The sequence below is a fragment of the Canis lupus genome, chromosome 11, assembly GCF_011100685.1.
Source record: "Canis lupus familiaris isolate Mischka breed German Shepherd chromosome 11, alternate assembly UU_Cfam_GSD_1.0, whole genome shotgun sequence".
Taxonomy (NCBI): Eukaryota; Metazoa; Chordata; class Mammalia; order Carnivora; family Canidae; genus Canis; species Canis lupus.
Window position 1 is genome coordinate 53,692,315 of NC_049232.1, and position 26,745 is coordinate 53,719,059.

Consider the following 26,745-nt stretch of genomic DNA (forward strand, 5'->3'; position numbering starts at 1 on the left):
TCCCGGGTCCACCCCGCCTGGGGACTCAGGCGCCCTGCAGGCAAACAGTGGCTCTTGGCTTCCACCCCGACTCATCGCCCCAAAGCAGATCCCGTTAGTCCCCCCAGCACAGGGCGGCGTGGGCGTCTCTTACCTTCATCTCTCTTGCGCTTGTTGGTGTCGGCGCTGGGGGAGGTGATGCCCAGGATGCCGCTGATGGAGTACGAGGAGCCGGCCGAGTCCGTGCTCACCGACGACACCTGCGTCACGGAGCCCGTGGACACTGCGCAGAGGGAGAGGGGCGGTCAGGGCCGGCCGGGCCGTGCGGCGGCGCTGCGGGCCTCGGCGGGAACAAAGGCGCTCACCCTCCACCGGGATGCGACGCCGGCCCAGCCGGGTGCAGACGCAAGTGTGCGCGGAGGACGCTCGCCCTGTAGCAGTGGCTACACCTGGGCATAGGAGCCGCCCTCGGGGGCCATTTGCCCGGGTGTTCTGCTGCTGGGGGGGGGGGGGGTGGTGGATTGCTGGGCAACTAGGAGGCCTGGCGGCGCAGAAGGGAACACAGGAACGTGTCAGAAGGGCACTAGCTCAAATCCAGGCCTGTCCAAGGGTGCAGGAAGCAGGGGGCTAGAGGAGAGAGACAGGGAGAGGGGATCCGGGGCCCACCAGCAGCCAGTGCTAAAAAAAAAAAAAAAAAAAAGGCTTAGACTACACTACTCATTAGACAGGTAGATGAGTACACATCCACCCATCCATGCAGACATAAATACCTGCACACTCATACACTCAGCCAGCAAAACTCCAAATGGCAAACCGTTCCTTCTTTTTATAGTTCCTCACTGTCTTTTCTCCTTCCAGTTCACCTGGATTTCAATATTTCATGTTAATTATGTAATAATGATATGATGTATAATAGAATATGTACTCCCACATACATAATATATATTGATATATGGAATAATGATTAACATGTTCTGAGAACTTACTCTGTGCCAGCCATTACCGAGGCATTATTTTGTTTAATTCTAAGAACAACCATACAAGGGAGGCGATGTCATCTCCTGGGAAAGGGAAGGGAACCAAGGCTCAGAGAGAGGAAAGTGACTTGCCCAAGGCCACAGGACTGAGTCACTAAAGTCTGGACCCCAGAGTAATCCGTTTCTCGTTAAGTAATCATGAAAAACAGTAACATGCTTCCCAGTAATGCAGTGTTTTTCATTTGATGGTTGCAACAACCTAAAGTGCTATTATTCTCCTCATTTGATGAATGAGCCTCCACAAGATGAAATGATTTGCTCAGTGTTATCTAGCCGGTAAGCAGTAGCACTAGGATTTAGCTTCCAGTCTACTGACTTAAAGTCTAGTTTTCCCCTGTCCAGAAATGTGGGCCAAGGTTAGTGACTTATTGTGTGTGGCTGAGGCCAGGTCTCTCTATTCCTCAGGAAAAGCAAGGGGGAGGGGAGGTTTTGTGCAAGTTTCACTTTAACTCCTAAGCCCAGAGTCCAAGGGAAAGACGTCAGGGTCCTCCCAAGCTATACAACTGAATTTCCATTTCTGGGCTGTGGGAATTCTTTCTTGGTTCATTAAAACCTACAAACCAATCTCAGACACATTTCCTTGGGCTATAACTAGCTGGAGGCAGGTGGAGCTGCCTTTGACTCTAAAGTGTAGGAAATTACTAGAAATGGTGGTGATTGCGTGAGAAGCTGTTTGTTGCTTTCCTTGGAGCATATCCAGCTCTTGCTCCTACAGACCTAGAGGGAACAGTGCCTTTCTTCTCATATCTGAGTTAGATTTTAGATCTTCCTTAGGAGACACAGAAGTAGAAATCGTTAACTTCTCTTTTCCTTCACCAGAAGAAGCTCCTCAAAATAGATTTATGCAAATCTCACAACCTTTTCTGTATTAAGGTGCAAAGAACAGAGGAAGAAAGAAGATCACAAGTCATTCGGTACTTTAAAAAACAACAACCACATATAACCAAGGCTCGCCATGTTGCAGACAGAGCCAATGCTATTTTGTGACTGCACTAAACTAGGACCCAAGTTCTTATTCTGACTCCACCACTTAACGAGCAGTGTGCCCTTGGGCTAGTTATTTAACCGCTCAACTTCCATTTCCTTACCCAGCAACAAGTTTGTAAACTATCAGGGCCTGTACACGTATATGATAGGTTTTTCATAAAAATTTCTGAGACAAGACAAAGCATTCTGCTGACCTACAAGTAGAATTGTTCCTCTAACCCAACTACAAGAATATTATCAGGTACTCTTCGTCTGCTATTCATTGTTCCGTGATCTGAAATAGTTCAAGCTACAAGTGAAATCTCAGCCACAAACATTTCCCCAGAAACCCTCCTCAACCCTCTTCACCTCAGTTCAACCAGCTTCACCTCTGGCTCACACAGCACCGTATACTTTCTTCTTGAGCCTTATCTCAGTGCTGTGCCAACTTCTCTTAACTAAGAGAATTCCCGCATTAAACTGAGAAGCCCTTGAGAAAAGGGATTTGGTCCTGCTCCTTTAAAATACTAGCCTCTTGCGGGGATCCCTGGGTGGCGCAGCGGTTTAGCGCCTGCCTTTGGCCCAGGGCGCGATCCTGGAGACCTGGGATTCGATCCCACGTCGGGCTCCCGGTGCATGGAGCCTGCTTCTCCCTCTGCCTATGTCTCTGTCTCTCTCTATGTGACTATCATAAATAAATAAAAATTAAAAAATAAAATACTAGCCTCTTGGGCAGCCCAGGTAGCTCAGCGGTTTAGCGCTGCCTTCAGCCCAGGGTGTGACCCTGGATCCAGTCCCATGACCGACTCCCTGAATGAAGCCTGCTTCTCCCTCTGCCTTTGTCTCTGCCTCTCTCTCTCTCTCTCTGTCATGAATAAATAAATAAAATCTTTAATAAAATAAAATACTAGCCTCCTGCAAAACAGGGGCTTGGCAAACACTTTTGGAATAGACTAATAAATAAAGAATTGTTTTAGGGGTGCCTGGGTGGCTCACTTGGTTATGCATCTTCCTTCTGCTCAGGTCATGATCTCAGGGTCCTGGGTTCGAGCCTTTTCCCTCTGCCTCTGGCCCTCCCCCTGCTCATGCTCATTCTCTCTCAGTCTCTCTCTAATAAATAAATAAAATCCTTTTTTAAAAAAAAGAATTATTTTATGGGAGGGAGGAATTCTCTCTTACCTTTATCCAAAGAGACAACCATGAAGATTCAGAAACCTCAGGGAGCACCTAGTGTGAGCCTTTCAGTCCACAAATGGGGAAACTGAGGCTCAGAGCAGTGAAGGGATACACAATTCACTGGATGAGTTAATGGGAGAGCTAGAAGTATAAATCCGGCCTCTGTCCAAACCCCATCACCACAGAGAGTTCAAGTTTTCAGTTAAAGAGGGAGTGACAAAGATGTGGAAACATTACACAGTCCAAAGCATTATGAAGTGACAGTGATAGGCACTGTCAGAGGTTTACTGAATGGTCACCACGTTCCTATAGTAGAATAACCTTCCCCCCAGAGGTGTTTCCTTTATCCCAAGTGGTGAAATAATGTACCTTAACGAGACACATGTCACTGTCATCTCACAGTCTTTGAGGGGAAGGGAAAGGCAGGGAAACCTCTGAACTGAACTCTTCAATAGAAGGAAATAGGACCCCCATGCTTACACGTCACACTCACTCAAACTATCTCCCGTGAGTGTCAAAAACCCCACTGGCAGCCCCTGACAGTTCATGGAGTACATGAGACTGAAGCAAGAGAGGGAGAGAGAGAGAGAGAGAGAGAGAAAGTTTGGGAAGTTTTGCCACATCTTCACTCAAGACTGCAAGTGCACAAAGAATTGTAGAAGGGCTGGTTGATAGAAGAAAAAAACACATTCAAAACTACTTACTGACTAATGATGCAGAAAATGTTATGAATAAGTATCCCTTTCTTGATTTATTACTTTAATTATCTGACATTCTATAGACCCCCATTAGTGGATTTTTTTTTTTTTGGCTTAGATTTCAATTTTCTGTCTCATGGTGAAAGCTATTTATCATAATAATCAGTAAAATTCAAAACCTTTTAGCAGTATTTATAAAATTCATTTACCAGGTTCAGCCCTTGGAGAATGACAAAGAAGGCGCATTAGTACGTGTGCCGAAGTGTTTTATGCAGAATTATCTGTCCATAAGAATGATTAAAAGTTCTTTAGAATATTTGGAACCCATTAGATTTTTAAATTTTTTTAAAAAGTTCTTCTTACCTATACTGTGACTGGAAGCTGGGACCGGCTGGTTGGGTGGTTGCTGTACTTTTGTCCGGATGATCCTGTGGACAATTGGGAAAAAAAATAAATGGCTATTTACCATAATGGAGAAGATATCCTGACTAGCTATGCACAGACATCCAGAAAAGCAATATCAAGCTGGGGCAGAGGAGGAAGGGGGTTATGACCCCAGATTGGGAGTTAGGGGGTTAGAAGAGCTATGGACTAGTCCCAACTCAGCCCCTACCTCCCTGGGTGTCTTTGAATAACCTGCAGCCCTCTCTGGGATTCACGTGCACCTTCTGTAGAAAAAGGATGATATGTTAATATTACGAATGGGCATCTTTTTCTCTGGAGCAGCTGCAGCTCCAGAAGGAACTCCCTGAGTGTCATTAGGGAGTTTCTTCCCTTCCCTGGACCTCTGCCCCTGCCCTCAGTGGAATGACACCGAACCAGGTGACCTCTCTGTTCCCTGGAGACCCACATGCTCTGTTTCTCTGCCTTAGACAGCCACAGGAGGAGTCACAACCCCACCCATTCAAAATTACTAAGGAAGCAGATGTGTATTGCTCTGATCCTAAAAAGAGTTAAAGTGCTGCCAGGACATACCTAGCTGGCTTTGCTAAGAGGAACCCTCCAAAGCTGCCTTGTGCAAAATCTCCTGGTTAGGCTCCAACAGGGCCGGGAGCCAGGGGTGTCCTGGCCTGTCTTTCCAGAGACTTGCTCTAGTTCTAATATGATGAACATTATTGTGACCCTGGGCAAGTCCATTCCATTGTGGGCCTTTGATATAATGAGAGAATTGGAACAGACCACACTAGTTACTTCAAGTAAGTAAATCGTTGTTTTTTTTTTTTTTTTCAGGGGGAGGGAAATCTTGCAGAAAAACCCACTGTATAAATGAGGTAATAATGGTACTGCCTTCTCTTTGCACCTGGCAGCTCTGGTGTTTCTCTGCAGAATGTTGGGCTTTGGGAAGCTCAGTCTGTAAATTTCTATCTGGAAAAACACACTGATATGGGTCTCCTCCGTGGGACCCCAAGCCCTGTGTGTCACAGGGTAACCAACGGGGCCTGACCAAAAGCCCCTGTGGGGTCTACAGGAAAGTTCCTTCCCTGGCATTTGGGAGAAGGGTAGGTGGTAACAAAATGCTCAGCTTCTTTGGAAAAGTTGTACTCCAGCCTTCAACTACTACCTTCTAAAAAAGCACTTATTAGAGCTTCACTTATTAGAGCTTTTCTTAATTATAAAAGCACTTTGTGCTCATTGTAGACTATTGGGACAATAAATATAAAGAAGACATCTAAAAATCACATTTTAGTATATGCAAATCACATTTCCTTCATGCTAACATCCCTATGCATATTAGGAAATATCCATTTTCTATTAGCAAAGTCAACACTAAATCACACATACAGTTGGTATCCCGCTCTCTTCACTCAGTGTCTTATGAGGGGCTTTTTCACATTCCAGACCATTATTTCTGGAAGTTCAAGTTTCAAGGTGCACTGGGTCTCCAGCTTATACAAATGGGGAGCAGTGAGGATGCCCTCACTGGGTATGGCCTCTGCCTTCCGGGATCTCACAGCTCATCGGTGGGCACCCAGGCAGCTCAGCACGCTCGGCTGAGAGCCTGCAGCGGACATTTCTCTTCACACCACAGCCCAACCACAGGTCCTCTGGAGTCCAGGCCCCTTGAGCCTCCAGGGTCCCTCGCCCTTTTCTGTGAGTCAGCGTGAGTGTTGCATCAAATGCATTCAGTGTGCATGCATGTGTTTTCTCCGATATTCCAACCATTTATTTTAACCAAGCAAATGTGGAGCACATTGACAAGGACCTGGAAGTGAGGTAGTCTTTTGGACCATTTGGAATTAAGCTAGGATCTAATGTTTGTATCTTTGTGTATGTCACCTTCTCTGTGGATACATGTGTGTTTGTTTACAGAAATATGCTCAATGAATATATGGATATATAAGATATAATCTGTGTTACGGTTTACGTATATACAAAAGCATGGTAAAATATAAGAACTATTTCCTATATTTTCCAGCATAAAGTCCTAACTTTTAGAAGTATTGTCTAGACCTTAAATTTAAGCAAAGAAAATTATATGTCCCTTATTTTTCTTTTAAAATATTTATAAATCATTCAGTAAGACATTATCAATTGTTATAAATCATTGAGAGGCAGCTGCAGTGTATTGATTAAATACACAGACTCCGGAATCAGACTACTAGAATTTGAATTCCAGTTTTCCAGTTTGCCAGCTGCATGGCCTGGAGTAAATTACTTAACCTCTCTGTGCCTCAGTTTCTTCATCTGCAAAATGGGACCAAGAAGCGTTCCCACCTCATAGGGTTCTTATGAAAATTATACTAATTATTTAGAATAGTGGCTACGGCCTAGGAAATTCTCTACAAATGTTAGCTATTATTTTCAGTTGTATCTTCATAACAACTAAAGACCAGCTTCAACCTTAAAAAGTTCACATTTTCCACAAATCCCTGAAAAACATAGGGGATCCCCCTTGGGAGCTGGGAAGGGGAAAGGAGCCATCCCCACACCCTATTTTAAGGCTGTTGTGGGGCCATCCTTTATAGGCGAGACCAGAATATAGGGAACCCTCCAAAGCCGTCCCCAGGGATAGAGATTTTGCCCATCTGCTTGCAGCAGCTGCCAAAAAAAAAAAAAAAAAAAAAAAGAACAAAGAGCATTATCTTCCACTGAGAAGAAATGGTAGTGGGAAGAACAAGACTAATTGAATCCTAGCAATTCTTTAAAATTTTAAAATTAACAAGCAATCATCAAAACTTGTCACAATAAGAGTCATACTCCGGACCTTTTCTAAACCAGAGACAGTCTGGCTAACTGGCTCTTAATACTAAAAAGTGTATAGCCTCTACTCCGCTGAGCATGAGCATGACCCTGGGTGCCATGTGAACCTCCTAGACATCCAACAAGGAATAGAGTTCAGCAATCAACCAATTCCTCCAAATTAGGAAACCAAAGCCCAGAGTGCTCAAGTGACTTGCCCAGGGTAACACAGCAGGTCAGCCCAGACTCCGGTCCCATGCCTGAGCACTTTTATTTGAACCACATTCAAAGGAAAGGGCCCCTCTGCTAAATGTTTCTATGAGACACATAAAGCCTATTTGGATTCCAAATCCATTTAGCAACTGAAGGACTAAAGTCCTAGGGACTTCAGGCATTACAGGCATTTGTAAGGATCTGATCTCAACATTATCGTCACTTCTTTGAAAGGCTAGGTCTTCCCAGATATATCCCCTCATTGCCCCCCTACACACACACACACAATTACACTGAAAGAGACAATTATGGCGCATTTAAAAAGGAAATAGGAAGATAGGGCTGAAAAAAATAAATAAAAATAAATTTTAAAAAAGTTTTTTTAAAAAGGAAGATAGAACTGAAGAGATACCCACATCTAAGGCACTAATCGAACTGCCACTGGTGCAGTAAGAATCTTGGGCCATCAGCTGTGCTAAGAATCCACAACCAAGGATCCAATTGGGCCATGCTGGCAGAGGGCCCACAGGTGACATGCAGGCAACTGACGCAGAAAAGAAAGAGGGAATGGGAAAACAATCTCACAAGTCTTGCTGCCCAAGTTCAGATGAAGAGTAGAGTTTACAAACTGTCATTCCTCAGGCCACATCCATCCAGGGACAAGCTTTGTTTGGCCTGCACGGTATTTGTTTTTATTTGAATTAGTTTCCAGTATTTGCAAAGTGGGAGCTTTTGCATAAATACATGGATTTGTAGCTTCTTTTGAAAAATCCTTACACCTAGCTATACTGAGCCCACTGTCTCCCATGACAACAACCCGTTGTGTGAACTACCACTGTCCTTCTAAGTGGGAATGCCATTCACGACGCCCACCACTTGGCCCCTGATTTAGAGCCATGGGACTCGAACAGAAGGCAGGTTCCATGCCACCCATTTCCGTCAGCTCTTGGGCAGTCACCTCCAACGGCCACTCGGGCTGGATTCTAAAAATCCTTGATGCAGCCTGTGCAGGATCCCAGCACTTATTTGTCCTTAGGAGACCACATAAATGACATGGTTTGTGTCCCAGGAAATCTCCCACATGCTCAGCAGAACAGGTTTTGTGGCGCTTAACTCCATGACAGTCATGGCTTCCTGGGTTGGCTCCCAGAAGACAGCGGGAAGGCAGATACTTGTGGGGGTGGACAGTGGAAAGGACACGGTGGCCACTGAAATAGCTACAAATCCAGCCACCACTCCCTCCTTAGCTGTTTGAAATAGGGGAATGGTGAGAAGTTGCCCCCAAGGGAGACAGGGGCTGGGAGAGAAATCTCTGGACTCTCATACCAAGACATCTGCAAGACAGTTATTTAGAAACTGCATCCATTTGAACGAAGCACAACCTTGCCTTCATGTGGAAAATAAAACTGCCTGCTGAGATGGCTGGGGCTTTCTTGGGCAGCATGGGGGTGGGGGGAGCACAGGCAGCAACAGTGTCCCACACCTCGTTTATCTGCGTTGCTGGGTTGGCTGGCTAAAGAGCAGTAAAAGCTCTGAGTCAAGAGTAGAGGAAGGAGCCAGAGGAGAGCCCTCCCCGCCCCAGGGTGTGCAGGAGAGGGCTCTGAGTCACCGAGGGAGCTGCAGGCTGGCAGCAAAGCACACAGGCCACAGAGTGCATGGAGGCAGAGTAGGAATGACTGTTTTACTCCTCCTGGCCTCTCTTCCCTCGGATCTTCAGTTCCGTCACTGGCTAAGTCCTACAGAGCAGGGGCAGCGGCAAGAGGCAGGCCCTCCTCTTACCATCAGGGTCCCAGGCTCTACTCCTAGCTCTAACCTCAAAATCATCATTCCTCTACACTCCCCTTCTGGGCCTCAGTTTCTATACCTGCCACAGAACAAAGTTAAGCTTTGAGGGCTATAGGAGACCACAGATGTGAAAACACCTCAGAGGCACAGCCACCGCTGCGGACACCCAGGAGGCCCCAAGGCTAGCGGTGGCCCCAGCAACTAGCAACCAGCAGGCAGAGCTGCACGGAGCAGCTCCAAGCACAAAGCATCAGCTGGTCCCTGGTCTCCCTAGACACCCATTCAAGTACCCCTCACAGCCTTCACCACCCCTGTCAAGCTACTGTGCTCCATTTATTTCATATGTTCCTTTCAAATAACTTATTTTTTGACTTAAACAGATTTATTTTCTGAGGCATTTCTAGCTCTTTACTATAAATGGGAGGGCTAGTTCATTAAAGTTCACACTGACCAGCTTGGTGTTCTAGTTATATTTTTCTAAAATACATTAAAATTAATTCATTATAAAAATCATTTTCATCCTGTATTACAGAAAATATAAGCTGGAGCCCTGCAAATGATTATGCTTATCCTGTAAGGCTTTTTTTTTTTCTTCCTGAAATTAGTTGCCACCATTTAGAAATATGGGGATTTTATATATACCAACACACCCGCATACATGCACACACAAATCCTAGTTTCAAGATCCTCTTAAAGGGTAGAAAAATTCTGGGTGTTTGGTGACTCAGTTGGTTAAGTGTCCAACATCTGCTCTGGTCATGATCTCAGGGTTCTGGGATCGAGTCCTGGGTCTGCTTTTCCCTGTGTTCCTACCCCCAGCTCATGTTCATTTCTCCGTCTCTCTCTCTCATTTTCTCTCTCTCTCTCTCTAAAAATAAATAAATAAAATCTTAAAAAAAAAAAAAGAAAAAAGGAGTGGAAAAATTCTGGCAAACACTGGGCCTGCATTCCCAGCAGCATTCAGCCAGAGCTAAGAAGGACCTGCCCCTGCAATACTGCTGTGATGTCTGGTTTGCCACAGCCCCAACGTTTCCCTGTCACCTCACACGTAGCCCGCCTTGCTTATGTTACTGCTTGGCCACAAGCATTAGAATTTGGGATCCCCATGGGCAACCTAAAGTTATCTTTCAAACTACCAATTACATGTAGGCCCTACACTGGGAAATCCGTGGGCCCCCAAGGCCTGGCCATGGGTTTGGCAGAGGTTTCCTCTGCAGAGCAGGCTCCTGCCACTTCATTGCTATAGGAACTGTACGCCTCACTCCACGTTAGGGTTTTTGGAGATGTGGGAGGAAAGTCATGTTGCTTTGTATGATGGAAATCCTGCAATGAGCCAGAAGTAGGAGACTCACGAAGCACATCAGAGCCCCTCGTAATCCAGAGAAAGGAGCATCCCTCCACCCCCCGCCCAAAACCTACCACAATAGTTGTTACCTTCCCAGCTAACTCGGGCTGACCAGACCTCTAATATGCACCCGATTCCCATCCTAGACAAGGAAGCCCCTCTAGAACAGAGACTAAGAGACAGTGTCCCCAATTCCCCTCTCTCTTCTCAGCACCTTGCAGGATGTCTGGGCCAAGGTAAAGATTTGCTGAGAGAAAGAAAACAGGCTAACGGTAATGAAACAGCAGGACTCAGAACGTCAACACACACTCTCATACAGTGATTCTGTGCATTTGAGTCAACGCAGAAGAAACCACCGCTGGGCCCGGAAGGGATCGCTGAGACTTTCTAGTCTAACCACCTCCTTCAGCCAGGGGTCAGGGGTCTCCTATGCCCATTCAGGCTCTGTCCTGACAAGGGGCAGGTGTGACCTCGGAGAGATAGGAACTGATTATGTTTTCAGTCTGCTGGCTTCTCTCTCTTTTTTTTTTTCACGTGGAGTTTAGACAACAATCATTTCTGTTTATCTCACAACTTCATCCTTGACTTCTGTGGGTTTAGATGGAGTTGAGACTGCATCATCTACAATAGAAAACTTTCTTTCAGGAATTCTCCCCCTCCTTTTTAAAATATTTATTATTTATTTATTTATTTATTTATTTATTTATTTATTTATTTATTATTGAGAGACACAGAAAGAGGCAGAGACACAGGCAGGGGGAAAAGCAGGTGCCCTGTGGGGAGCCCGATGCAGGACTCGATTCCAGGACACTGGGATCACGACCTGAGCTGAAAGCAAATGCTCAACCTCTGAGCCACCCACGTGCCCCTTTTCTCGGGAATTTTTTAAAGCTCTGAGAGCCCGTTTAGACACATCCCAGATCAAATTGTGGAGAAGAAGGTGCCTATGTGGCTCCCGGAAATATCCCATGCCTGGGTATGGAACCTACTCATGCTATTTCTCTGGTTCTTTCTCTCTGTGGGTGAGATTGAGGGTAACTGGGTAGAGGGCAGCCCCTAACTCCACAGCATCTTAGTGTCCTGGATGTCACTTTTGGAGATCACAGACCCACATCAGAACCTCCAAGGTGTGGGGCTCTCAAAGAGAGGAGGAGCTTTGTCAGGGCCACACTTGGAGTTCCCGGCAGAGCTGGGACAAAGAACTAAATCTCCCAACTTTAAGTCCAGGCTCGATTTTCGAGCCACTCCATGGCTCAACCTCTGCCCAAACTGAAGACAGGGATTTTATTCCTGGGAAGCTCTGATATAGGCCAGTGCTAAGACTTTGAGCATGGGCTTACAAGGAAGTGACATTTGTAGGGCCTGATTGGGACAATTCATAGCTAGGTGCTCCCCACACAGAGGCAGGTGGTAAAGGGAGAGATAAAAATCACTCTGGGATCAGAAGAATCTGAAGCAGCCTGGATACTGACATGGCCTTCCCTCCCCAGGCCTAGAACTCCTGTGCACTTTGGAAAGACAAGAATGGCAATAGAGAGACCCACCAAGCCCCATTAGCACCCCTCCTGTCTGATACAACCCTTTAGGGGCTTTGATGAATGGAGAGACCAGATCTTTTGGAAAGGCACCCACAGAGCCTCCAGAATGCCCCACTCCACCCAGATCCCTAGTCCCCCAAGGCACCAACCCCTCACCTGTTGATGGAACTGACGCTGGGCACCGTGTCATTGTCACACACACGTTCCGCCAGCAGCCGGTCCCTGATCTCCCAGGCAAACATGGTGGGATTTTGGCGTTTATACTCAGCGATTTTTTCCACCACTTTGGGCGTGGCGACCTTTGGTTTGGATCCTCCAATTACCCCAGGCTTGATGCTCCCCGTCTCATAATACCTAGGACCCAAGGAGAAAGGAGCTTAGCCAAGAGGAACAAGCAAAATGGACATTTGCAACAAAATAGTTACTCTGTCCGGAAAACATCCAGATCTGTGCTGTCCAATTCAGCATCCACTAGCCATATGGGGCTTCTGAACATTTGAAATATGGCTCATTTGTTGTTGTTGATTTTTTTAAAGATTTTATTTATTTATTCATGAGAGACACAGAGAGAGAGGCAGAGACACAGGCAGAGGGAGAAGCAGGCTCCATGCAGAGAGCCCGACACGGGACTCGATCCTGTGTCTCCAGGATCACGCCCTGGGCTGAAGTCGGCGCTAAACCGTTGAGCCCCCCAGGCTGCCCAATATGGCTTATTTGAATTGAGGTGTGCTATAAGTGTAAAATACACACCAGACTGTCAAAACTTAGTAGAAAAACAGAACATAAAATATCTCATTAATAATTCTTATATTGGTTACATGCTGATGCAATCACATTTTTCACATACTGGGTTAAATAAAATATGTAAAATTAATTGTACCTGGTTTTTTCCCTTTTTTTAATGTTACCAGGAAATTTTAAATTTCAAATGTGGCTCACGTTGTATTTCTATAGGATAGTGTTGGTCCAGATGCTATGCATTAATTAATTAATTAATCTATCACATTTATCTACCATTTTACAGTTTACAGAAAACTTTCAAGTCAGTCCTTCCCATTTGATCTGCACAACAGTTCTAAAGCACATAGATATTTTGAACAAATGAATGAAAAATGAATGAATGGGTCCCCATCCATAGGCATGAAACAGAGATCCATAGAGGTTAAACAGCCTGTCCAGGGTCACACAAGACCCACTAGCCAAACCAGGATGGAGGCCCAGCCTCCTGAGCTAAAATTTCCCCAGAAAGTTGGCTTGTACCTTTAATTTACCAGCACTCACATCCCCTAGCAAATTCCATCTGCATTCTGTGAAAATGTCCCCTAAAATGCATGCTTTTTTGCCTTAAGATTAATATGACAACCCTGGTATAAAATTAAAAGGAGTGTTGCATTCCAGAATTAACTGGAAATATGTGTTACATATAAGTAAAAACCCAAGCAATCAAAAAAAGCCAACCACAAGTCACTGCAGCTCTTTCAGGGACCTCCCCTGAGGTAAATCGCTGTTTCTAAGGACATTTCCATGCTATCAGCTCTTCCTCGTTAACACAAATAGGATGTCAGGGTTTTACAGTAAAACCGAGACCGGGGAGAAGAGTGCCGTGAAAGATCATTTCAGGGGAAAAAAATTACTTGATTCCTTTTCTGAATCTGAGCCTTTGCTGGATGTCTCTCAACATTTACAGAGGAATTCTTGACTTCTCTTGCAAAGGAGATTATCTTGCTGTTGAGAATTTTTCTAGCAAAGGAGACATTTTAGAAACGACTGGTAATTTTTTTTTAAGTAAACTCTGCACCCAACGTGGGGCCGGAACTCACAGCCCCGAGATCAAGAGTCACACACTCTACCAATTGAGCCAGACAGGCACCCCTATGACTGGTAATTTTTCAACCTAGCAGAGTTTATAATAGGTAAGAGAAAGAGGTGATTCTCCTCTGGGAAGAATGGGGAGTGTCACCCAAGAACAATGACTAGTTACATTTAAAGAGATGCTGAAATTCTCAGTTTGGGCAAATCCAGTTAGGGCAAAGTTAGTGGATAGTCTAGAAACAGATGAAATAATTTGGGAACAGTAATACAGAAGTGGAAATTCTGTTTTTCACTGAGAAGAGACCATAAGGCAAAACCCAACCTATCCTCCTTCTTTCTGTAATTACTGAAACACTATTATTAGTGACAAACAGGCTTTAAGAACTATCCAAGAAATTTTTACTTTGCCAGAAGTTTAGGAAGGTACCCCAATCAAGGCACACAGCAATTTCAGCAGCTTCCAATTTTATGATAAAAAGTCATTTGTTACTATCAACACAGTAACTCCTTATTTTAGGCACAGTGCTCTAAAGTTTACAGAGCTCTTCCTCAAATTATCTGGATCCTCACATCAATCCTAAGGGGCCAGCAGGGTTTTATGGAAGGGGAAGCTGATGATTAGAAGAATAACTGACTTGCCCAACTCCCTTCTGGAAGTTAGAGGAAGTCAGCTCTCAGATCTGATTCGGAATCCAGTGCTCTTCACACTAGGGCAAACTGTGAAAATGAAAACAATAATGATGATGATGACCCCTGGCCACTGTAGAAAGTTTTACCGTTCACCAGGCAGTTCACCTGCATCTTTGCATTCATTCACTCACTCACTCACTAGCCACCGAGGGCCTGTGAGGACGGGCACTGTCTGGGGTGGAGGTTACAGACACACAGACAATCTTGTGCCGAGTACTCAAAACGTAGGAGTGGAATGGGAATGCGGTGTTGGCACAGCAGCTGGGAGAGCATCCCCCACAGCGCCCGCCCCCCTTGTCTGGCGGGCGGTGGCAGCACCCAGGGCTCTCCACCCATCTCACCTGAGCAGCACCAACCACGGCAGGCCCAGGCCGTGGCTTGACAAGGGACCTCTCTGTCTGCCTTTTGACTGACACATCAGCCAGGCCCTTAGAAGGCAACCCTGACACCCCAGGGGAGACCCCATTTGGCAACTGCGTAAAGTGAGGAATCAGACTGAAGAACCGCTCTTTCATCTCAGCAAAATAGCCATGCAGCATTTTGGCTTCCACACAACAGACAGACGGCGGCCGCCAACACACCGTGTAGTTCGGTGCAAAACACCGAGTAAAAGCTGGAGTAAGGAGCTGGGTGTGTCAGTCAGGGTCTCTGACACTAATGAGCTGTGTGACCTTGGCCAAATCACTTAGCCTCTCTGGGCCTCTGATACCCCATTTGTATAAGGGGAGGACGTTTGCCCAGCCTGCCTCCCAGGACGCGGGCAGAGACGCAGAATGGTTAAGGAAAAGCTCTGCAAAACATAAAGAGCACGTGCTGCGGATTAAAATCCTCTGAGTGTTTATTACTGTGTAACATACCACCCAATTCCAAACGGCCTGAACCTCCCAGCCAGGCTCCAGTGAAAGAAGACAAGAGCCAGGCTTTCTGGGTGGATTTAAATGGGCCTCACATGCCACCAGGCTGTGCCTCTCGAGCCCCTCCTGAGCCTCGAGCTCTGTGGACTGAAGCCCACACTCCTGGCAAACCGCCACCTTCCCGAGATGACGGGGTCTCTGCCTGCCCCAGGGACTCTGCCTGCCTTGTCATGCAGCCTCTGAAAACCACGGCCACCACACACAGCACACTCTCTATAATCTGTCACTCGGAGTGTGCCCATCAAATTCTTCGGTGACCAAAAAAAAAAAAAAAAAAGAAAGAAAAAGTCAGTGGATGGAACAGCCCCAGTTCAGAAATTCCCAGTCACACTGTTTTAGGGCTGAACTTGTTTCTTAAAAGGCAGTTCTAATTAGAGTGACATTTTGTCCACTGTGGTTCTTAGTTATGAAAATAATGAGCTATGAAATTCCAATTTATTGTTGACAACTTAAACGGCCAGGCACCGGAGCGGCGCATAACTTCCGAGTGCCACTCTACCTAGTGACAAATCTATTCTGGGCCTCGGGAGGCCGCCGGCTGGACCTGGGAGGGTCCTCGTCCCCTTCAGTGTCCAGGGGCGATCTGGAGGGCTCCCGGGCACCAGAACACGAGGATCGGGCATCTGGACGTCCCCTCGGAGAAGGGCTCGATCTCGCCCTGAGAAGATTTCAAATAGCAACAAGATGTCGGCTCAGCAACGATGTCTCAGCAAAAACAAAGGAAGGGCCTTCTTTTTTCTCTCCCTCTCTCCCTCAGTGCGATGAAGAGGCTTCCCAAGAAGATAGCTAAGGTCCACTTGGCTCTTGAAGTCTGACACTGAGATAGTCTCAAATATTTCTTTCCTCCCTCCCTCTCTCTCTCTCCTTCTGTCTTGTCTTCACTGTTCTCTTCTAGCCTCTCTTTTTTTTTTGAATCAATCATTCTCTTTTCTCTTCATCCCCCTCTCTTCTCTATTTTTCTTCTTTTATCCTCACTCTCATCCTCCTGCTTAAAACCACCAAGCAACAAGAACACCATGCTGATGTCCAGCCTTCCTCCCTGAGCTCGGGCTGGGGCTCATTCGCTGCTGAGTAATAAACAGGAGTGGAGCCCAGAGTCTCCCCGGCTGAGGCGACCTGGGGTGGGCAGGGGATAGGGGAGGCACACAAGGACCAACGTCCCCTAAGGGAATGCCAGCTCCCCGGCCTTGAAACTCCTTCCCTTGGCCTCCAGCAAGGCTCCGCAAGGTTAGAAACTGCTGTTCCCTCCATCTAAGAGAATTTTTTAAATTCCAGCAGATGAAAGGGAGAGAGCACACAGAAAATCACAATGTCACTGACATACTTCAAAATATTTATTTTCTGTTCAGGCAACTGTTCTCAAATCATCATGCAAGCCATGAGACCAAGGCCTGTTTTCAGACCCAGGGAGAAAAATCCTGAGAAAGCACGGAACAACTCAACCTGAGAATACTCTGCCTGCCAGGCAGACCTCTAACAACTTCACGTGCCCAGAAACAAACCTGTGGCTTTGACTTTGGGGCACGGTGAGATGCCGATGGTCTAAGAGTCCTTGAGGCCTCCTGCCAGTCCGAGTACTGACTGGCTGGCTGGAGCCGGGTCAGTCCCTTGGCCTCGTAGATTTGTTTCCTCATCTTAAAATATTCTTCCCTGGATCATACTGAGGCTCTCCTGAGAAAATAAACAGGAGTGCTCAAAGGCTAGGCTATATAGCCCTCTGGGAGAATTGGCATTGTTAGTATTTTGCTGGCAGCAAATCGACAGGTCAAGTGGCAACTTTTAAATGTCAGATCTGAGAGTTAGTGTGTGTTTGAGGGTTTTTTTTTTCTCTCTCTAATATACACTTAGGATGCCTGTCACTACAAAGAAAACAAAACATAGAGGAGAAAAATACTACAGCCCAACATAATAAGGTTGACGATAACCCAAAGATGAAAATGACAGCTGACTCTTAAAACTGGAATGTATTTTTTGAAAACATTAAAATGAAACATTGAACATGATAATGTGATTTTATAACCTGTGGATTTTCCATCCCGCCCTCCTCAGGCCCCGGGCTCACCTAAGATGTGTAGGGGAAATTCCCAAGAACCTCTTACTCGTGGATCCTTTGGAATAATTCACCAGGCTTTCAGAAAGCATGTCATTCCTCCTGATTGAGTCACCCTATTCCACGTGTCACTTGAAACAGGGGTTTCCCAGGGCTACTTTGAACGGCCTTGAAAGGGCTTTGCAAACTCTAAAGTACTATGCATGTTAACGAAGTGCTACCATGATTTTCAATATGTCGTGGGCACATGGGACAGCTGCTGGGTCATGTTTTCGGTCGTTAACTGAAAAATCAAGGGAAGCCTGCAGCTCCTGCCTTTACCTGCCAAGAATTTTGCTGACACAACCATGGCTGACTCGAAGCTGCCTTGAGATGTCGCAGGGCCTGACACCTTGATGAGCAAGTTCCACTATCCTTTGGCGGACTACATCCGGAAGTGGCCGTCCATTCACAAAAACCCCCCCAAGCTGATTCACTCCTCCATGTCCTGAAACAGAAACAAAAGGCGAAGGAAAGGGTGGTTAGAACCAGTCACACAGTAGTAGAAGCGCTGTTGCAAGCACCCAGAGCCTCTCTGATCAGAAATGGCCACAGGCTGGATGTCTTGAGCCTAGAGTCTGATCATGCAGGCTTCATGAGCAACTCATTGCTTTTTAAAATTAACCTTTGCCTTTGTCCATCTTCACCCAGTCAATCGGGCTATTGATAACAAGCATCTCCACACTATGTTTCCTTTAGTTGCTAGCATTCGCCTTGTAATTTTTGTTAACAATGGAATATGTAAAAGACCCCAATCTATACTAGAGACACAACTTATTACAAGCATAATGCTGAGGTCTAAGGAATATCCTGGAGAGAAAATATGTTTTAAAGCACATTAATTTAAAGAGATTTTTTAAAAATAAAACCCTTTTCCTTTTAACAAATATCTGTAAAAGTGAAAAGGACTACTCCAATAAGCCTAGATCTCGGGGGGGGGGGGGGGGAATGAATTGTTTATTTAAAGTCAGCAATTTGATTCAAGGTCTAAGGACTTAAGATTTTTTTTTAAATAGTGTCTGCTCAGTACTGAAACAAAATCCAACCACTGCCTTCACAAAAACCCTTTCTTTAGAAGATGTGGCTCATCCCTCAATAAGGGGAAAAAATAAACAAAAAAGGTGAGGCTGAGATGCAGACTTGACCACTGTACCCTCTCAGAGCACACAAAAGAAATGGGTCAGAGGATCACATTCCACTCTATCCCATCAGGATCTGTTATACAGGAGTTTCCCTGGAATTTCTGAAATGTTTTGCCATTGACAAGCAGCTTTAGGTTGGAGGGGGGGGGTTCGGTGGTGAGAATAAAGAAGCTGGAGAAGGCTTCCGAGTCCCAGGTTTTACAAGGGCTCTGAGATGGATTTTAAGCAAAATGAGTCAGGGAAAGTATCTTCTCCACCCAACAAGCTCCCTTCTCTTACATCAAAGTCCATCTGAAGGGAAACAGGGATTCAAGTAAATGAAGAGTGAAACCAGTAAACACAGAGTGATCCAGGATAGCAACATCATTGACCTTGTAGCCGTTAATCAGCCACTAACTGACATCACTGAGGACAGTCAAAAGCCAAAATCCAAGTCCAAGCATTTATTTACCAATGCTGCAGGCAGCTCAGAGGCCAACGATGGCGAAATCTCCATCTAAACTGGCACTTGCCTGGGATTAGACTATACTAGGGAAGCTAGGGCATCTCAGACATCTCTGTCTGTCTCTCTCTCTCTCTCTCTCTCTCTCTCTCTCTCTCACACACACACACACACACACACACACACTCCAGTTCTAAAACATAAAATAGCCACCTCATGTCAGCTATCCCCCGCCCCAAACATTCAATAACATATCTAGGTTCATGAAGAACATCTGAAATAAAAGGGGAAAAACACCCATAACATAACCTATTTCCTTAAAACTGCCAAAGCAATTCACTAAAGTTTTCCATGAGGGTCCTAATTGAATATTTCCCCAAATTTCCAGGCTCAGGCTGATTTCAAGGAAAAACGCAATTTTATAGGTAACGACAGTACTTAATTCTAATTCTTAGTTGAATTTCTCTCTGATTTTTGAAATGAGCTTTAATTGGTTTTGATTGTTCTGAAACACCCCAAACATAAGAAAAAAGGAAAACCATCCCAAACAGGATTTCGCACTTAGAAACAAAACTGCATAGTTCACCTAAAACAGAAAGATTAGAACCACCCCTGGTCAAGGGCCTTAGGAAGGCTTTGTTCCAGGGTTGGGAACACCTAATAAAAAGGGATTGTACAGATCTTTAAAGAACATGCTGGATTGAAGAAAGTAAATTCAAAATTGGTACAAGCTCATCTGAGAGGACCAAAATGAAGCGAAAAGCATCCAGCACACTTTTTGGATAGCCTATTATCCGGGCCGTGTGACCCATTTGCAACTGCTTATTCCCTATACCACTGGCAATTTAACATTTCTGCCCAAAACACAGTGGCAACCTTCAGAGGACTTCAATTCCAAGAGCAGTCCTGCAGGACATATGTGAGTTTTGGGGATTGTTCGCATGATGGAAAAATCCCAAGGATCCGACACTCTAGGTGACAGCAGGTCCCCAAATCCTCTACTTTTGACCACAAAGACAAGGCTACCAATGTTCTTCGGGGTCTGACCCATATAACTACAGCTGACACCAGACTCAGGATGACCTGGCCCCCTGTCTCCCTCAACTTCCTGGAAAGACTCCCAAACTCCCTGGAAAGGCTGAGCCCTCTCGCCTCAATCACAGTCCTACCCAATAGAGCATTTCAAGGGTGGTGGGGAGGTAATTTACCTGGTCTGAGAAGGCAATGTCTCCCACTTACCCTGAGACTGGAAAGAAGTAAAACCTGAAGCCTGAGAGCAGGAGGCAGGATGGGAGAAAGAAAAGAGGAAAAGCAAGGGGGAAGGATGCAAAGCGTGGAAACAGACAGCAAGGACAGAGAGCCTGGAAGGGAAGCCTCAGGTTAGAAAGGCAGAGAAGGGGGGAAAGGAATGCATTGGCTAGTACAGGCAAAGAAAAGAAAGGTGAGTGTGGCGCACAGTGGGAGGCGAGAAGACCAGAAGAGAAAATGGAGGAAGCCCAGTATAGGGGCATCTGGGAGACAGGGGACTTGTTTGGAGAGGAATCTTTGTTTTTCGGTACCACAGCTCCAGCCCTGCATCTCCTCAGAGAACCCAAGGTCCAGGCTCTACTTCCTACAGACTCCAGCTGGGTGAGGGTTCATCCCACATGAAGGTGCAGGTTCTCAGCTACCCTTCTCAGGGCCAAGTAGAATTTTAGGAGAGCCTGACACAGGGACGGATGCAAACAAATCAAGGCAAAACCAGGAAACTGACACACAGATACAAGGGAAACACAGCTCCACCCCCACAGGGCAGACCATGCAGGGTTTCGAGGTTGGGGGAGAGGGTTGAAGATACCCCCTGAGGCCTTTGTGGCTCTGGTCTGTGAGGGTTGGCCTGCATAGATGCTCCCTAGGACCTGAAAAGGGCATATTACTCACCAGGGGCCCTCTCCAAACCCCAAAGACCATGGCTAGGTAAAGGGTTGTGGGGAGAGGGCCTCTGCTGACTCAGTGGGAAGACCCTACTCCAAAATCCCACAGGGTTCTTGAAATTCCTCCTAGTAACACAGGAGAGGGTAAATGAAGAGGCACACAGAAATGCAAACAGAGACACAGGGTAAAAAGCAGGGATGAAATTTCCTCAACGGGCGCAAACCAACAGACACACGCTGACACAGATGGACAGTCGGGTCATGGATACAGATAGAGGTAAACCAGAGAGAGTGTCTTGTACATGCAAGACAGAACAGTCCACTGCCCTCTCTCTGGAATCTTGAGTCTCGCCCTCTCCCCTTCAGGGAATCCTGGAAGACCCAAGAACCAGCTCCAGCTTTGCCCATGTGAACTTCCTGTCAGTCTTTTTGTCTCTATGACTTCAATATCATACTCTAAAATGGGTTTAGCTGAAGGTTTAGATGAGACTCAGGTAGGAGGCTGGCCATAAAAGTGCTTTATAACTGGAAACCATACCTGGGGGAAGGAAACATCTAGGCAGGGGGGGTGGGAGGCCATTGTGCTGATGAAAATGATGAGTCTAGAATAGGGGGTAAGGGCAGGAGAATGCTGATTTCCCAGCAGTGCCTTCCCCTCCCCCAACACCACCTCCTCCCAGAAGCTGTCCTGCTCCAAGAGGGTGGGGGCAGGGAAGTAGGCGAAAAGAAGCTGACCAGGGCCAGGAAGGAAGAAGAGGAAGTGGGACTTGGTCTGAACCCCTACTATACCAGCAATCTCTCAGGATCTACTTGTGCACCCCCTCAATCACCAACAAATTGGGGCCAAGGGTGGGCCTACATTGTACAAGCAAATAGCTTTAGGCGTCAGAACCAAGGGCGCTTCCAGAGGAGCCGGCTCTGAAAGCTAGGCTGGCTGGGGCCCAGCCCCCACCATGCTGCCAGGAAGATTGAAACCAGGAGGAGGGAGCAGTTCTCGAGGAGGGGGCAGATGAAGGCCTGGACGAGGAGGGACAGAGACACAGGCATTTTCGGTTGGCCAACCGGCCCCTGGAAGGAACCACCCTCTCCACCCTCATGCTCTGCCTGGAGATCACTGATTCTGATGCTGTCTCCCCAAGGGCCCGGCGAACCCCGGGGCTCCAGGCTCTGCGTAGGAGGCAGTGAGGCTATGTGGATTCTGGCTGGCGAAGAGAGACCATGCAGGGGTCAGCCCTCCTCATTTTGTCCCTCAGTCGCTCCTTGGGTGAGCTAAAGCCTTGCCCACCTCTCAGGGTATTGACCCCAACTCGTTTGTTTTGTCGCTCACTCTTGGAGAGCAGATCCTCCCCGGAGTATGGCTCAAGTCTGCGCAGGAGACGGCTGCCGGGGCGCTGGGGTCACCATGGACTGGAAACCGTTTTGGCACAGGCCCCAAATGGTGAGGAATCGTTTGGGGTAGGACCGGTGCAAGCGGCTTCTCTGCGCAAATCTCCCCACTGCTTTGGTGGATTACCTTGTATTCGCGAAATTGACACAAAGAGAAAGTGACCTGCCCGCAACCAGCCCGGCGGCTGAGATCAGCATTTCCCGGCTCACCAGGCCACTCCGCCCTCCGGGGCAGAAACCGACAATTCGCTCGCCCGGGAAGCTTGCCTTCTCTCCAGCCGGGTCTATGCTGCCTTTGTTAAATAGGGGACTCAAGGCTGGGTAAGCAGGAGCCTGGGCTGTCTGAGGGGAACCTGGCTTGGGGTAAGCTCCCTGTCCGGGAGCAACTCCCTGACCTGCCGCCCTGGGGACCCGAGCTGGGCACGCGGCTGGATGCCGCCAAAGCCTGGCGCCTTGCTCCGGCCCAGCTCTACAGCGTGCGGAAGGGAAACACGATTCGTTCCACTTGGAATTTCCTTGAAATCTCCGAATCTAATCCGGCGTTAACTCACCGTGAGAGGAGCGCTCATCTCACAGGAGGCTGTGCTAAAGGGTGAACCGGCAGATCTTGGCGGGTCAGGCAGCCCAGTCCGCCTTGCCTGGTGCCCAGAATGACCCTTCCAGTCTCCTACACACCCGTGGCTTTCAGAAAAGGGGGGGGGGGTTGGCGACGCCTGTTATGATGAACTGACTTCTTGATTTTTTTTTTTAAGGGGAGAAGCTATCATGTGGCAAGTGTCCTGAAGAGAAGGACTTGATAGTGTCTTTAAGGGTATCTCTATTTAAATTGGCAGCTTCTAAGCTCAGCTGAGGGGCTGCCACTGCGTTAATTTTTTCAAATCCCACTACTCAACTCCAGAACGCCTTTAGAGCTCTGGACTTGGTGTCCTTGCTTACCTCTCGGCCTCTTCCTCCACACATACAAGCACACAGGCATGGCTGGGGCCCCAATTTCCCTCCAAGCTTCAGTCCTCATCAGCCCCAGGGCTGCAAAAGGCGACACCCGGGCAGGGGTGTGGGGCGCTGTCTGAGACTCAAGACTGACCTCTCCCTACAACTTCCTGCCCTCCGACTAGCCAGTCCTAGAGCCCTCTTCAGGTCCGAGCCAGGATTCTCCCGACATGCAGAGATGTTGCAGCCGGAGCCCTGAGAGGCTGCAGCTGGAAGCCTATACTACCCGGTTGCTGGAGGCGGGATTCCCCGTGGCAGGTGCTCCGGCCGGGGAACCGGGCGCGTAGTTCCACTGCCCTGCCTGGGAGCGCTTCACTTTGCCAACTTGACTGCGCTGCTACGGGAGTCCTGAGTCCTCCCGGGCCTGGTTCCTGCCCCGCGGTCCGGCACACCCCACCCCGTCCCGGCCGGAGAGTGAGAGAAGCGAGCTCGCCGCCTACTTACTATGCATGGATGCAAACGGGTCGTGCTTACAGTGTATTTCCATCGGGGCGCTCCAGACTGCAGGCCGGCCCACGCCGCCGCCTCCCGGCGCCAAGGGGCTGCCCAGCGCGGCGAGGGAGCCGCGCCGCCAGGCCGGGTACTGTGCGATCGGGGCTCCGACAGCGCCGCGGGAGCTTCGGGGCCTCTCTCCGAGCCGCTCCGCCGGAGATCGCCGAGAGCTGCGTCTGGAGGCGGGAAACGGCGCTGGTGCGGTCCGGCCGGGAGCGGAGCGCGCAACTCCCGGTGCCTCTCCTCCGGGGCTGTCTCAGGCAGCGGCTGCGGGCCGGAGCCGGAGTAGCTGCGGCCAGGGAACCGGCAGCTGCGGGGGCATAGCGCAGGGGCCCCCGGCCTCCCGCAGGAGCGGCTCCGAGGAGGCCTGCGGGACGCACGGCCCTTGGCTTCAGTCCGCGGGCAGCGAGGCCCGAGGGCTGCCAGGCTGGTTCCGCGGCCTCGCTCGCTGCCTCTGGAGTCTCCCCTCGACTCCTCGGCTCTGCTGGATCCTTCCCCTGCCTCTCTGAGTCTCTGGGGCTCGGAGTTGCAGCCCCAGCCTCTCTGCACCCGGCAATCCGACGTCTCGGACGAAGTTGCAAAGAACTTCCTCTCTGGCGGCGCTGGGGCCCCCGCGGGCTCGGAGACGCTTCCGCCACTGACGTTGGGGCCGTGACTCCCGGGTCCCCAAGGCGCTCGCAGCTCTCCACCGCCGGACCCTCCGCCTTCAAAGTTCCCCCGGCCCCCGAGGATGCCCCATCGCTGGGACCGAGAAGGGGGACCACAGCGGCGACCTCCTCCGCGTCTGAGTATCTGCCTCGCGCGCACCAACTCCTCGAGCCCCCCTGCCCTCTCTCAGGGGTCTGGGTCCACTGTTTTTCAGTTGCCTCTTCCGGGACGGCCGCCGCGCCTGCCCCCCGGCGCGTAGCGAGGGACAGAGATAACGGAAGGTCCCCTCCACCAAGGCCGCCGGGACCGCCGGTGCTGAGATGCAGCCGCTGTCGGCTTCGGCTGCCCGCGCTGCCGCTGCCGCCGCCGCCGCCGCCGCCGCCGCCGGCGCTAGCCCTCCGCCTGCTCGGCGCGCACAGTGCGCCACCGCGCCGCCCCGAAGCCGCTTTCAGGACCCGCTGCGTGTGGACAGCGCCGCCCGGGGCTCAGCCTCCCTCCGGGCGGGGGCGAGGCGGGGGCTGACCTGCCAATCACGCTCCATCAAGCCAATCAGAGCTGCGGCAGCCGGCCCTGGCCCGAGACACCGCCCCATTGGCTGAGCCACCGGCGGGCTCCGCCTGATTAGCGGATACCTGGGCAATAGGAGAGAATGGGGGGCGGGGCCCAGGCGGCGGCGCCACGTTCATTGACAAACGCGCGGGGCGAAGGCCTAGTGGAGCGCGGGTGGGGGGAGGGGTCGGGGGAGCCACACCGGGCCTGGAGAGTCCCTTCGCAGATCCGGCGGGAGCCTGACCTCCCTGCCACAGCGTCGGGACCCTGGGACACCCCGAGGGACTGGGGGCAGCCAGAGTGGGGGTGAGGAGGTGAAGGGTGACGGTGGAAGCGCAGCCTCCTGAAAACATACACGCGGATGGTGGAGGAGAATAGGAGCGCGGGAGAGATCCAGCGTTCGATCTGAGCACCGCCAGATTCGCGACCGACTCGTAACGTGCGCACATCTGCCCTACTCCGACCTCAGTTTCCTCATCTGTGAAATGGGTGGAGTCGGCTTACCTAGACTTTCACGGAAGCTCCTTCCAGAGGAAACATTTCGCAGTTTTGTCAAGCGCCTACTAAGCCGCTGCTGTCGCCTCTTCGTCCAACCCCCTTCCTCGATTTTACCCTCAGGGGATCTCAATTCTGCGCTAACAGAAAGGCAGAGACCTTAAGGGGAGAGAAATCTCACACTCCTTTAAAAGTCTGTAATCAGGGTGCTCCTGGGCGAGGAAACAAATTGTGGCTTTGGACCAGGTTGTTCAAGCACTGAGCCCAAAGTCTCTCTTTCCAGTCTCAGACCAGGAGTTGCCAGATGTTTTGGGGGCTAGTGATGCACAACTGAAGGCTTCTGTTTCCAGGGGTAATTCTGCATCTAGCGCAAGGCTTCTTGGGAACTAAACGAAGCCAGCCGCGTTAGTCCAGTGGTAATGAGCGTTCCTGAAGCTGGCAGGTAGGCAGGCGAGTTCTATCTGCAACTATCTATCCAGGCATGCTACCAGGCTGCTGTCAAGAAAACCCCACCTTCCCTCTTCCAGGGAAGTTCCTGTTGCTTTAAAGACAAGATGGGTGGATTTCTAGCAGACTCTCCGGATCCAGAAGGGCAGAGTTTGGTCCAGCAAGTCTCAGTTTCTCAGCGGTGTGAGGCCCTGGGACCACAATCAAAGGAATGTACTTTGAAAAGGAAGCCTGTGACAACTATCCTACACTCAGGGGGCAAATTCACTGAAGACTACTGTGACTCCTGTGCCCGCAGCTACTGCAAGTGGTCCAAAGACCCACTATTTCTAATTCACAAGTAATGATCCTCTAATAGTAAACATAAGTCCACAAAAAAAAAAAAAAAAAAAAAAAAGAGGAAGGGCTCTGAGATGGCTTCTCCAGATCTGAGCTTATAAGGAAGACAGCCCAGGTTGACCCTGAGAAGGCTCTTGGTTCATTCTCTGCCTCAGTCTCCTTTCTCTCTACCTCTACCCCATTTCTCATACCCTACATTGGGGTCAGCCCATAGTCTCACCTCCTGTTACTGTCCCAGACCCAGCTGCCCCTGACCGGTAGATAAGTTTCCGGTGCTGACACCGTCCCCACCCCCTCCAGGGCACAGCTGCGTTAAACGGCCCCAGGCGGGCCTCTGGGGGCCCAGAAGGCTGTAATGTGCACTGGGGTGGAGTGGCTGCATTCTCTCCTTTGTCTGGAACCCCGCAGGTCCAGATCCTGGGGGATAGAGGGAAACCTCCAAGTCCTTCCTCCACTCCCTCAACCCTACCTCTGTCTCGA

General features: G+C 48.9%; 1 protein-coding gene across 8 annotated transcripts in view; it reads right to left on the reverse strand.

Moving 5' to 3' along the window:
- Nucleotides 1-26,745, reverse strand: part of PAX5 (paired box 5) — a 195,159-nt gene that overhangs the window by 163,527 nt on the left and 4,887 nt on the right. For 4 of the 8 annotated variants that reach the window (XM_038552835.1, XM_038552837.1, XM_038552839.1 and 1 more), the window contains exons 2-5: nucleotides 17,705-17,870; nucleotides 12,074-12,271; nucleotides 4,220-4,284; nucleotides 134-262 (exon numbers count right to left, since the gene is read on the reverse strand). In XM_038552835.1, the coding sequence (XP_038408763.1) occupies nucleotides 134-262; nucleotides 4,220-4,284; nucleotides 12,074-12,271; nucleotides 17,705-17,870 (558 nt within the window). Of the gene's footprint in view, nucleotides 1-133; nucleotides 263-4,219; nucleotides 4,285-12,073; nucleotides 12,272-16,835; nucleotides 16,980-17,704; nucleotides 17,871-23,739; nucleotides 24,772-26,745 lie in introns of those variants that run through there. The other 4 variants (XM_038552838.1, XM_038552836.1, XM_038552840.1 and 1 more) reach the window with 3 other exon arrangements.